General features: G+C 39.2%; 1 protein-coding gene across 4 annotated transcripts in view; it reads right to left on the minus strand.

The window, feature by feature from the left end:
- Positions 1-12,908, minus strand: part of map4k5 (mitogen-activated protein kinase kinase kinase kinase 5) — a 59,867-nt gene that overhangs the window by 3,502 nt on the left and 43,457 nt on the right. For 3 of the 4 annotated variants that reach the window (XM_069193253.1, XM_069193252.1, XM_069193254.1), the window contains 14 exons: positions 12,332-12,542; positions 11,751-11,839; positions 11,298-11,339; positions 10,207-10,291; positions 9,583-9,662; positions 9,183-9,243; positions 7,309-7,423; positions 6,130-6,188; positions 5,403-5,506; positions 4,863-5,040; positions 4,026-4,094; positions 3,258-3,350; positions 3,025-3,095; positions 1,053-1,108 (listed from right to left, as the gene is read on the minus strand). In XM_069193253.1, coding sequence (XP_069049354.1) covers positions 1,053-1,108; positions 3,025-3,095; positions 3,258-3,350; positions 4,026-4,094; positions 4,863-5,040; positions 5,403-5,506; positions 6,130-6,188; positions 7,309-7,423; positions 9,183-9,243; positions 9,583-9,662; positions 10,207-10,291; positions 11,298-11,339; positions 11,751-11,839; positions 12,332-12,542 — 1,313 coding nt within the window. Of the gene's footprint in view, positions 1-1,052; positions 1,109-3,024; positions 3,096-3,257; positions 3,351-4,025; positions 4,095-4,862; positions 5,041-5,402; positions 5,507-6,129; positions 6,189-7,308; positions 7,424-9,182; positions 9,244-9,582; positions 9,663-10,206; positions 10,292-11,297; positions 11,340-11,750; positions 11,840-12,331; positions 12,543-12,908 lie in introns of those variants that run through there. The other variant, XR_011190229.1, reaches the window with a different exon arrangement.

Genomic DNA, 12,908 nt, shown 5'->3' on the forward strand with positions numbered 1-12,908 from the left:
CAACTGCCAATTAAGTTGATTTCAAGCAATAAATACTTTAGACAATAACATGCACTGCCTTTTTGTTTATGGGTTAACTCATACACATCTTAACAGAGCTTTGATGACATCAATGCCCAGGGGAGACAGCTGCATTACTGAGTGACTTATAGCACAGTGCATTTCCCCTGTGCCTTCAGTAAGATTGCTGCTGCATGGAAAACACTCCTAATTTACCTGGCATAATCAAACTTCAAAATACACATATGAAATCACAGTTGGTCAATATGCAATCCAAAACTAGTAGCATTTTTTAAGAAAAAAAAATATCTGGCACATACCATTTAGCAGGGTCATAACTACGAATTCTCGTATATTTCAGTAGTTCTATCAAAAATCAACAAAACACAAAAACAACTGTGCTACTGACGGCTATCTGCGTTTGTTTTTCAGTTACATATTGGAGTCATTTCAAATAAATTAGAAACACATTAAAGAATTAGCATCTATAAACTGCTCCTTATTTTCTCTGTTAATTTCCATTGAAGGTTATTATTTCTACTATGACTGAACACAGTTCACTGTGAAAAGCCACAATTCATTTCAAAGACCGGACATCAATGAATTTAAAATCTTTTGCTATGGAAAACACTATTATACCGAATACAAGCTAATTTAATAACTTCTGTAACTCAGGCTTGGACCTGACTTCCTTCTCTCATGATCTTTATGGAAACATTGGTCCAGGGGGAGCATATGTCTGATGCAACTGTTGCCAAGCAATGTGTTAAGCAAGAGATAAATGCTGTCACGTGGAAACACACTCCAAAATAATTAAAAAATACATATGCAGGCAGTGTTTATAGGAAACATGGAAGGTCTCCAGACACTGAGGATTATAATCTCCTGGATGAAAAGATTCAATCCATTTAAATTAATGAATGCTGAAATGTCTATGGTTTTACGACAGTACGTCATTCATACTTGATGGTGATTCACTTGATTCACACTTAATGAATTTCCCAGGCTCAAAACCATGAGTCCTAACAGAAATAATCCTTTTCATTGCCTACCTGTCAGATCCGAGCAAACGGAAGACCCGGCTTTGATCTGAAATCTCCTGGGTAACCTGTCAATGAAAAAAGCTGCTTAGTGAGCTGTCATTAGCAAGTGCAATAGAATGACTTGTTGCTAGAGTGAACAGAAAGGCTTGAAATAAAGAATCAAATGAGGTAATTAAGACATAGGCAAAGCCATGTGGTTGTTGATCTGTCGTGAAATAAAACCACTCCTGCACAGCAAGCAACACATTCCTGCCACTTGTGCTGGAAAGAATGACTGAATGACATTTCATCCTTACAGTTGCTGTCTTGGTTTTGTGTAGGACTAAATGACTCAGCACTAGTGAAGAATTGCATGGTGACCCAACGCAAACACTCTCCCAATGTTCCTGTGACAACAGATGGTAAATGTGGAGCCCACCAGAGGTGGGTTCAGCCAACGCAATCTGTCAGTTTAGCATCTCAATGTGCAATGCATAACGAACTATAAGACAGTGTGAATAAAAAATGAAAAATGAAGGATTTAGTTGTGTTTTCAGGAAGTGCACATAAAACAAAAGCTGAGTGTTGATGGTTCTGAGCAAAAGCCGTCTTCTGCAACTCAGCCTTGCAGGAGAGCTACATTCACTCTCTAAAATTAAGATCGCATGGGCTAAAACAACATAATTTCTGTCACATTAAGGTAAAGCTTTTGTTATTTCAGATCTTGAAATTAAGAAATTGGTTTTCTGGATTATGTTAAAACCTTCTGCGATAAATCAAGCACTGTGTCATTTGCTGTTTACAGTATCCAAGGCACTCCCACAGCGCTGTGTGATCTGTCATCCTAATTGATCACATTCTTTTCCCACACAAGATAACGCTCTCGGCTCAATCAACAAGACCTTAGCCTTGGCACATTTGTGACTTTTTATCTTGTGCTCAACAAATGCCATTTGCATTGCAAGTAAACAAATGGCAAAGGCACTTTGTTTCGAGCAGGGTTGGATACTTTCAAAGCAAAGCAAGACATCAGGCTTCCGATTGAGCAGACACATGTGAATGAGTTTCCTCATCAAGCAGCAGCCTTCAAAAGAATCATATAAAAAAATCAATGAATAATTTACAAGCAGGCCCTCTGTGCAGCTGTTTTATTTTCGATTGGACATGAATTTTGCATGGAGGTTGACATTTGTGGATCAGGAGCACATCCCCATTTTATCTTTCATACTGAGCCAGCCAAGAACCGGAGCCAAACGACTTTTCTTTCACATCTCTCTGGGGCTTTATTTGATGTCTTCATTTGTTACTGTAAGAACTTTAAAATGCAGCAAGCATAATGGACCATTGTACATTGATCTCAACAGTGCCAAGCCCCACTACACACAACGAAGAAGGTTTACAAATAACTGGAAAGCCATTGTACATCAGTGTAAAAAAAGAAAGGTTTCAATTGTTTATGCTGATTAGGTTATCATTACATTAAGGTCAAATACACAGGCAGCTCTCCCTAGGTTTGATATGGCCTAGGGCACTTTCTGTATAGTCTGAATGTTCTCCTGCTGCACCTCCCAAAGACAAGGCGGTTAAGTTAGTGTCTCTAAAGTGAGTGTGTCCGTCTCTTGCAATGAAGTTACATTCCAGCCAGGGCATAGTCCTGCCTTTTTCCCTACACTTCCTGGACTCTGGGCTGCCATGATCCTTACCAGGAATTAGTGGCTAATTCTGCTAAATCATGAATGTGATGAAGGGATAGATAAAATATATCTAAGGCACAAAAACAGATATGTGATTACTTGCATAATCTGTTTGTCTGCTGTTTGTTGTGTCAGAGAAAATGGGAAATTTTAAGCACTGAGCTGGAGATAAAGCAACTGATGGGAATTTCAAAACCAACAAAGAAAGCTATTGCATGGAGCACAGTTTGTCTATGGACAGGGGGCCAGCCTGTCAGTCATCAGTATGGCGACAGAAAGCAAAGCACCCACAGGTTTTCATACTGTACCTCATTTGACTTGAAGCTCTTGCCCTGCATACCATGTTTCCAGAAAGCCAACACACTGTCCTGAAGGCACACTAACAGAGAAGATACCTGCATTAAGATGTGAATTTCATTCACCACAAAAGACACACAAAAGACTTATCATACATTCATCCTTAGAAACATAATCTAATTTGGGGATTTGCATACGCCAAACACCACTTTTGATTTTTTTGTCCATTCAGGTGTTAACTTACCAACAGACTCGATGCAGAAGTCAAAGCTGAGTTCAGACGCCAGCTTTTTGTTGGACTTTAACTTGCCTTGGAGATTGACAATTTTCAAATTTTCTGCAAAAAAAAGAAACGTAAATAGCAAAAATGTAAAAACAGTTTAAAACTAAAACAGTTATTTGACCAGTGTTACAGTGAATCCAGGCAATATAGAAAACACTAACAAAATCTATAAATTAAAAGATTAGGGTGACAGAAAATTCATAGTAGATAACCCCAATCTCTCAATGCTCAAACTGGGTTATATAAATAACCAGAAAGTTTATCACCATAGAATCACCTACTGTAAATGCACACAAGTAACAACACAATTTCTGTTTCTTTTCTGAATACAGACCCAGCTTTGATAAGCCTAGCAGATAAATGGACAAATGAGCTAGTCAAGATATCAGTGTCTCATTTATTTGAGTGTTTACCTCTTTATCGGTCAATGCTACTGGTAGAAAAATAAAAGCTCTGTCATTCTGAGAAACATCCAGCTGACTGTTCCTTCATGAAAGTCAGGTCCTTAACCCCTTTAGTTAGATTACAATTAGCCTTCAAAGAGTGTTTTCAGAACCAAGATATTACCGTGCACATCCTTTTCTGAACAGGAAAACTCAACTGGGTTTGTTGGTGATTGTTATGTAAAAGTGAAATCTGTAATCTGTACTGCCAGTGTGATGTGGCAGTTCTGCTCCGTGTTCTGCTTTATTAAAGACAGAAGGCTGAATGTGAACTGCTCATACTCACTGTCCAGACACACCAGAACCGTGTCCCTCTCCAACTGGGTCACATGGATGGCATCAACCTGGTGACCTCCTATGGGACAGAAGTTCAGAATGAATTTAGAACATCTCACTATACTTTCCAAATAACCAAGCTACAGTCCCTCTGATTTTCACAATAGAAATACATTTAATATTATTTAGCTTGTCACTGAAAAACACCTATTTTTTACAGCACTATTGCTTGGGTTGTTAAACAAATACATTATATTCAGTGTTACCCTAATGCCTTCCTCTTTATAATCCCACATTATTTACATAATAGGTGAATGCACACACACACTGTACAGAAGTTTCGATTGGATTTAAAAGTTTCTGTGTGTGGACACAGTAGAGTACATCAAATCTGTTAATTATATAAAGCTTCATACAAGGTATTTCTACAATAATAGCCAAATAAGAATACTTAAAACTCAATATATTCATGTATTTGTTATATGATGAGGACCAGGCCACCTGTTTTTGAAGTCAGTGAGTTGAGTCACTCAGTAATTACATGCTGTTCTCTAAAAGCGAGTCAGTGTGAAGCTGTAATCACAAAGACTTGTGGAGATACAGATATTTTCCTCTCAAACCAATTCGAGTGATGCCAATTTGTATGCCCCCCCCCAGCCTTTTCCAAAGCTCTACCAGTAATTATAGTCTATTTTCTGGGTTTCAAAGCTGGCTCACAAAAGCACAATGTCCGAAAAACCCAATACAGGGCACAGACGTTGTCAAATCTGCACTAATGAACTGTCCAGCGCTTGGCTTTGTTGGCAATCGAGAATGTGGAGGCCGGCACTGGGCTCTGGGTTCTCACCGGAGCCGATTTCGGTGAACCAGGAGGAGGAGGAGTTGAGGTTGATGGTCTCGAAGCGCACCACCTGGCTGGGTTCGCTGCCCTGGCTGATGGCCACACACACCATGGGGTACTCCTGCTCGGGCACCACCAGCATCTCGAACACCTTCAGAGGGCTGGGCAGGGGGAAGTCGAAGTGCTGCAGGGAACACAATGTCAACCAAAGCCTCGCTGCCGCCGCTGCGACACTGTGGCCCTGTGTAAATGTGCTAATTTCCCGATGCCTGTGCCACTATGACGTGTGCATGAGTTCACAAACATCCCCTGCCAAAGGATGCCACACTCTTGTGTTTATATACAGTGTGGTTGCAAAATAATTCACAGATTCAATTAAGCTGAAATTCCCAACACCATCAAGTCAAATCTCCATGGGCCACAACTCCAAATGCTAGGATGAATCACATTTTGTTTTGAGGTTTCAGGACTAAATGGGCTGAGAGAATCTGGGACTTGTGTCATGATTCTTTCTTTCTTCGTATTTTAATGGAAGTGGATACTGACCTTTATCAGCATGAACTTCTGCATTGGCTCGTACCACTGGAGTAGGACTATCCCAGACTGCAGTGCTCCACACAGGTACTTGTGCCCGGTGTACGGATTTCTCACTAGGATAAGAACATTGTTAACTATCCCTTCACGAAACTCAAACTACTCGAAATATTCAACACAGCAGTAGCACAACAACAGATCATAGGGACACAGCAAAAACAAGTAGTTTGTCAATTAATGCAACTACGGTCTTAGTTTTAACACTTAAAGTGTAATATATGACATTTTTACATTGTGGTTCAAATTACTAAAACTGTTCATCAACAGAATTATTTTCTCAGTTAATATACAATTAAGAAACTGTATTGGAATAATAGGAATACTGTATTGCTCTTTGCAGATTTTTTTTTTGAGCCAATAGGTTCTTAACATAAGATAGTGTTATGGCTCTTCCTATGTTGATATAGATCTTCTTGCTTTGATAGTCTGGAGTATATACACTCACTAACTGAACATGATTTTACACCACCATTCAGTCTTACAATGTCAAATGATAAAATAGGAAGGGGTGTAACATGTTTTTGGTAAGCAGCAAATACTCCTAGTGCCCAGGCCACCCTGAAGTTCTACATCCCGAGTCCTGAGTTATATCATGAATCACCAGACAAACATAGGGATGAAATGTCTAATTCGATTGCCTACAATGGACTTCACCATCGGAAAGACCGTCAGTACTCACCAATACAGCACTTGTGGCAGCCTTTTGTGTCTGGGATCTTTGTTGTCAAGGCAAATCTCCTGTAACAAAACATGCCGTCATTTCTTAACCCTTCCACCTCATTTTGCTTTCTCGCATGAGTACAAATACGTATTTTACAGGGAATCTGACCCACACATGAAGATATGCTAGAATAGGAAAAAGAAAGTCTATGACTCCTTTTTTTTTGTACTATGCCTGGTTACAGAAGTTTTAAGGTGTTACTCACAATTGATGAGGAGCAGACTATAGCATATCACTAAAAATGTATTACAATTCATACTTCTGAAAGGCCCCTTTTATTTAAAGCTCTCTGTGAGGAAAGGTATGAAATGGGATCAAATGAATTTGTCTTTTTTTCTGATTCCTTCAGAAGTTTTCTGATTCCTTCGTGCTGTGTATGACTTGTGTCAAAGCTCTGATCTGGCACCTCGGTGTCAGACTGTCCATGTGCCGGGCCTGCATGACGAGAGCAGCTCCCTTTTCCCCCTCCTGGGACTTGATCCTGCTCACCCCCTGGGGCTCTGAGCACGAGGACTGCGCCACTCCCTCCGCCGCTGCAGAGCTCTCCAGGTTTCGAGCGGGTGACGTCACCTCAGTGACACATTCACAGGGTCGTCTCAATGGGAGACCATACACTCAGGTTCACAACCCCAACACACCTCACTACAGCTCCATCAGAGTGGAAACGTTTCAAGAAACGTGTAGGTCTAACAGGGTATGATTATGGGATCAATTTGAAATTCAAGATATTTTTTTAAGTTACCGTGTTAGTACGTTCTTGACAGCGGAAAGTGTGTTATGATGTTATGAGTAAATCGCATGTCTGAGTGAAGCGCACTGGTACTCCCTATTGCTCTCTTCTTACTCCCCTCCTCACATCGAGCTCCGACAGCTCTCGACTTACAAATCAAGCTCTGCCCGTTGTCCCTTGTGATTCCTAGGCTGAAGAGTTTAGCTATAATCACCACCAGTACTGTGCACCTCATTACAGAATATTTAAGATCCCATCAGGTTTGTCACAGCATGGAGCCTGGGACAGGCCTGCTGCAAAGCTGGGGTATGTTATTATCAGGTAATACGAGAGATTCTGTGGACAGGTGGTGAGGAGTGACTTTTCAATCCTGGCAGTAGCAGTATGATAAAAGTGTTGTCACCCACCTGGGTAATATCTTATCAGGAAACCTGTGGGTCTGAAACTGAGCTGCCAGTCCTGGCTTCTTAAGCTGCTCAAAAAGTCCAATGAGGTTGTGAGAATACAACTGGAAGGATTTTCCTGAAATAACAATGAAACAAGGGATTTAGTGCCTGTCTGTCAAACAACACCGCCGCAGGCAGACTTTCCAGTTGAAAAAGCTGGAAACATAAGGTAAAACAGCGGAAATATAAGGCACCTCTAAATATGTTTTTAAAAAGTGTAGCTATTAAACCATATCTCACTAAAAAATATAACTATTCACTGCTGTTACCAACCTGTCTCCATCTTCCGAGAGATAGCACTAATACATAGGAAACAAACGAAGTTGGAATATGGGTGGCCAGTTTCACTGTCTAGATTATTTTTCAGTAGCCATTCAATTCAAATGTTATACTGTACCCTTTCAGACACTGTGGAGGCTGAACTTCTTCACTGGCCCACTGTGAGAATCTCTTTTCAGAGTACTGTATTCTTGAGTGTTTGTGTGCAGACAATGTGTGACAGCAGTTAATATCTCTAGATTTGTGTTCCACAGTTCGGTCTTCAATGCTCATGACCTCTACCATATTAAAAGAAGCCACACTAAAAAAGGCTAAAACCTGAAACATGATAACATAACCCCTTAAGGTCCTCAGAGAATTACACTAAAATAAGTAAAAGCTTGGAACCGAATGCAAATGGGGGAAAGGTATTACTCTTCTCAGGATGATTTTGAATGGTGAAGAACACATGAACCAATAATCAGAAGCAATGAGATTCTTCAACAATGGCAGTGGCAAGAGATTCTGATGTAGTGCTAACAATCACAGAGATACACAAGGGCAAAAATGAAGCATTTTTACCTTCTAGACAAGGCGTAGACAAGGTTACCAGGACATTAAGCCAAGCCAGATTGGGGAAGGAGTGAAAAAAGCCGCAAGGAAAAACACGAAAGAAAAACAGACATTAAATTACTTTACACCACAACACAAGCTGTGTTACAATGAAGAGCTGTGAAAGTGCGATTTCATAATGTTAGTTTCCAGAGGGGAAAATGGCAGCAAAAGGAAACTGTCAGGCTTCAGTAATGGAGAGCAACAAAAAGTACCCTGGGGATGAATTCATCTTTGACATTTAATAATGCTTAGTGAGAATTATGATCTTCTGCTATGTGAACTAAAGGTAGTTTTAGCAACAAAACAATGTATAAACCTCTAAATTTAGAATGTAGTGGAAACATGTCAAACATATCTCAAAATCCTTCATTTTTGTTTTTCTACACTTGCCCTTTCATTTACAAAAATCAAATGAAAAATGACGTCCTTTGAAGTAACTTCAACAAAGAATACTCAGAAAAGCTGAGCATAGTACAGGGTTTAACTGGAATCTTCTGTCATGAAAAGCCACCATGTCTCAGGACATTGCCATCTAGTGACTACCAATCTTCACTACATCCACACACAACAACTGTACGATTTGTAAGAGTTGAATTTCAATTTTGATTTTTTAAAATAGAGAATATACTCCTTTACATGTCTTAAATGTGTTTTTAAGGATAGTGGTCTTTCACAGCAAAGGCATCTGTTCTAAATGGACAGAAATCAGTCTTCTATATTGCTACTGCATTTGTCTTTCTACAAATATAAAGTCAGAATTTCTAATGGCACCTTACAAAAAGCGATAATACCCCTTATATATTGCTAACCAAATAAGACAGCAAATTCTTTTTCTTCATTTTTATGAAGTTTGTCAAAGCTTTCCTCTTTGCCAAAATTAGGACCACGATCTTACTCACTGGTGCTGTGGGTGAACATTACAATAAACAAGAAAAACTCCTCAGAAGAAGCTTCCTACATACCTGATAAAGACATTAAGTTATTGTTGATAACATACAGCCATGTGCATCTCCTTGGAAACAGCTACAAAAAAAGATAACTTAGAGTGTGAAACTCAACACATTTTCTGCTTTCCTGTCGTAAAAGGGTTGTGGTACAAAACAAAAATACCACATTCTTGTGCACTAATAAAGATTTAAATTCATAATAAGACATTTTAATAGAGATATTTTGCTCTAAAACACTAAATTTTTCTTTGACAAAGCTCAAAACTGAGAATATACTGTATGTGACTGCAAAGGCTTATTTACTATATTTCCCCTTAAGCATAATAAGCCACCATTTGCAGTTTATTATCTTTTAAGATACAGTACTATCCGTCCAGTTTTCTAATACATTAGTCACAAGAAGATAATCCCTCACCTGCTCCATAGTGGCTTCATGTAACTCATTCATATTCAAAGTATAAATTCCATCTTCTGTCCCAAAGATTAGATACTGGTCTGAAAGTGGAAATATGATTTTTGCTCCTTGAGAACTGTGACTAACTGATACCAGGCAGCTCACAAATTAAGCATTCATAAAAATATTCTGTATATATCACAACTAAGAATACATAATGATGGCTTGCTTTTGTATGGAAATTGTTTCAATAAGAGTTCTTTGGAAGACTGACAAACCTATATTTGATGGTACAGCAGTTATAAAAAAAACATTACAACAAATCATTTCTTCAAAGAGACAATATTAAACAATATATCATATAAACTATGACATATACGTAGCTTGTTGTACTCTGTTAAACCACTAAAATATGATTGCAATATATTAGGCCATTTACTGTATATTTAGTATGATGCTTTTTTCTATTCTAAATAAATTGTATATTTCAAAGCAACTTGTTTGGCTCAGCTTATTGTTCAGCTTATTCTTATTGTCCACATCACTGATTTTCAACTAACTACTAACTAACTAAAACATCTTTGCATTAGATTCCATTACTGCCTTATGAAAAACTGCGATTGCACATCTGTCTTAGGATGTTACCTTTGGTATCAGGGTGAATCCATGACGTGGCACAATTAATCTTCAATGGACAGCCATCAAACACTTTGGAAAAACAGGCGCCCATCTACACCACATACACAGCACATTGTCAGCACTTTCATGTACAGCAACAATTTGAAATAATACACTAGGGTTTTGACATTTACAAGGGTTTGGTGCAAAGAACTGTCACAAATAGCCAATTTCCTATATAACCAAGTCTACATCCTATACCGTCGCTTAATGTACTAAAGTATGTACTGTAGTACATATGAGGTTAAAACACATAAGCAATTTTTCCTTACATGATAATTAAAGCATTAATGCATTGGCTTTATGTTCATTTAAAAAACACTGATCAAGTAAAGAAAACAGTAATCACAAACCTATAGTACACCTGTATCTGTTTTCCCAGAAGCCCTTTCATTTAGCAAAAATGTATAAAAAGAAAAACCTAGTTTGAATTAAGCACAAAATCGTGAACTTTGGGAAAGTATGTCACCATGTTGTCAAAAACCGCTGGTCTCGCCACGGGCGAGAGCAAGAGTCTGTGTGAATTGTGACATAAAACCAGCACTTCCTGCTCACTAGTCACCATAATGACTAATGTAATGTGATGTATGAGTGACGAAGTACAGGTTTGTGCAGCGGATATTTGCAACGTGATCTGCATGCAGAGTTAACAAGTACTATTTGTCAGCAAAATTGTCTCAAAGTCAAGAGCAATATTGCTATTGGGATAAAAGAGATGTATTCATAAGCCTGCTTGTTTACAATGTAGTAAGGCCACATCACATCACCAGACATTTTGTTGCCTTGCTTTGAATTGCAGAATAAGGCACTGCACAGACCTGAAGATTTAGTCTATTTTGGAGACTGAAACTGGAGATTTTACAAGTTACAGTTTACCGTTTACTAGTATTGTGGTTTGAATCGCACTTATCAATGCCAATTCTTTCTACCCTGAAATATATAAATAGATTTGTATTTGGGATTTGTGTCACAGGTGAAAATTGATAGGAGACCAACTTTAATTGTCTTAAAAGGAAAAGAATAAAAGGGATAAGAGGAGAAACAACATCAACACTTACTAAAACCTTTGGTGTGGGGGGAAGCCCGTTGATTGCTGGTTTCTATGGAGAGAAACAGGTTATTTACTACTTTAGTCCCAATGTCAAACCCCACTCGAGGAAAAATAGTAATATTTGCAATTGTAAGATACCATCTGACTAAATGACTTCAGAAAGATGTAAAGTCTGTTTGGGAGTTTGGATTAATGCCCCCATGTTAATTATTTTGAGAGCACATTTACATGTATAGCTGGATGTTTTTAAATGCTTTCTTTCTGATGAAGACATTCTGAAATAAAAGTAAATACCTTATCCTCCGTGAACAGTATATTTCCTTCCTATTGCTTTCTCTACCACAAATGACGCCTATTTTAATTCAGAACCCAAATCAATTAAAAAATAATGTTACAAGAGCATCACTCCTATGGGCTTATGCCTCGGCTCTAAGAGTTGAAGGAAAAAAATGAAACTCACAGGAAACTCCTTCTTCTCCCTTCTCAGAGGTGGAGCTGGGGGCTGCCTACAACTGTCCCCATTAACATCTGTGTTGGGCCCCTCGTTGTCTAGGAGAAGAAGAACAATTTCTCAATTCAATGAATCATATTAAGTAGCCTTTTCCAATATACAATGCACCACCTGGCATCAGAAACTGAGGTACTGCTCTCCTTTGCTCCAAGAACAAATGACAACAGCTCAGCTTTTTCATACTAGTGGTAAATACTCTGGAACACCAAGAAACAGCAGAGTATCTAAAAAAATTAATTCGCTCATACATTCTGTTTCTATCAAATGTTTTCTGTTCAACACAAAAAATCTCACTTCACTTAACACAAACATCTTGCTCTCATTTTCTACAAATATTCTGGCACCTCAAGAAACACACACTTGCTATTGGTAGCAGAATGAATGCATTTCTCATTCAGTATGTGATGGCTGCGTCTGTCTGAATGAATAAGTGTGAAGTAAATGATGAAGCTGTTTTTACGGTTGGTACTGGCAGAAGACACTCCAGGGGACGAGGGGAGGGCGTGCTCTGTGTCTGTGCATTGCCTTACGCAGCTCAGAAGAGTGAGCCAGCAGGCCCGGGCTGCTCACGCTGGCCGACAGGAAGCCCGGGGGAGAGTGCTCGGGCTGACTGCCGCGCACTGGGGTGCTCTGGCGGCGCAGGCCCGGCTCCGCCCCGTTCTCGGAGCTGGGAAAACGCCGCACCGTCAGGCCGTTGTCTTCATCCAGACCGCCTTCTTCCGAGCTGCTGTTTAAGCGCGGCTGGGAGACAGAAACAACAACACTGCGGAAGTGGCCCCAAGATCTCTTCGTTCCTTGACTCACAGGGACCTTGGGCCAAGTGACCCAAGATCTCTTCTTTCCTTGACTCAAGTCGATGAATCGACATGATACTATTGAGTCGGCTGAGAATACTACGTTAATATTTTGACATTCCTCCTTAAGAGATAGCACACCTACTCTCATGCACTCCAGAAATACTGCTTGTCCAAGAGGAAAACAATAGAAAAAATTAAGCATATTATATACTGTTTTGAACACTAGAGAGACCTCTAACATTGCTGTTATAATACCATATAAAATATAGTAAGCTTTCTGCAATACACTTGATCAACAACTCTAGTCACC

The sequence above is a fragment of the Lepisosteus oculatus genome, chromosome 8 (assembly GCF_040954835.1).
Source record: "Lepisosteus oculatus isolate fLepOcu1 chromosome 8, fLepOcu1.hap2, whole genome shotgun sequence".
Lineage (NCBI taxonomy): Eukaryota > Metazoa > Chordata > Actinopteri > Semionotiformes > Lepisosteidae > Lepisosteus > Lepisosteus oculatus.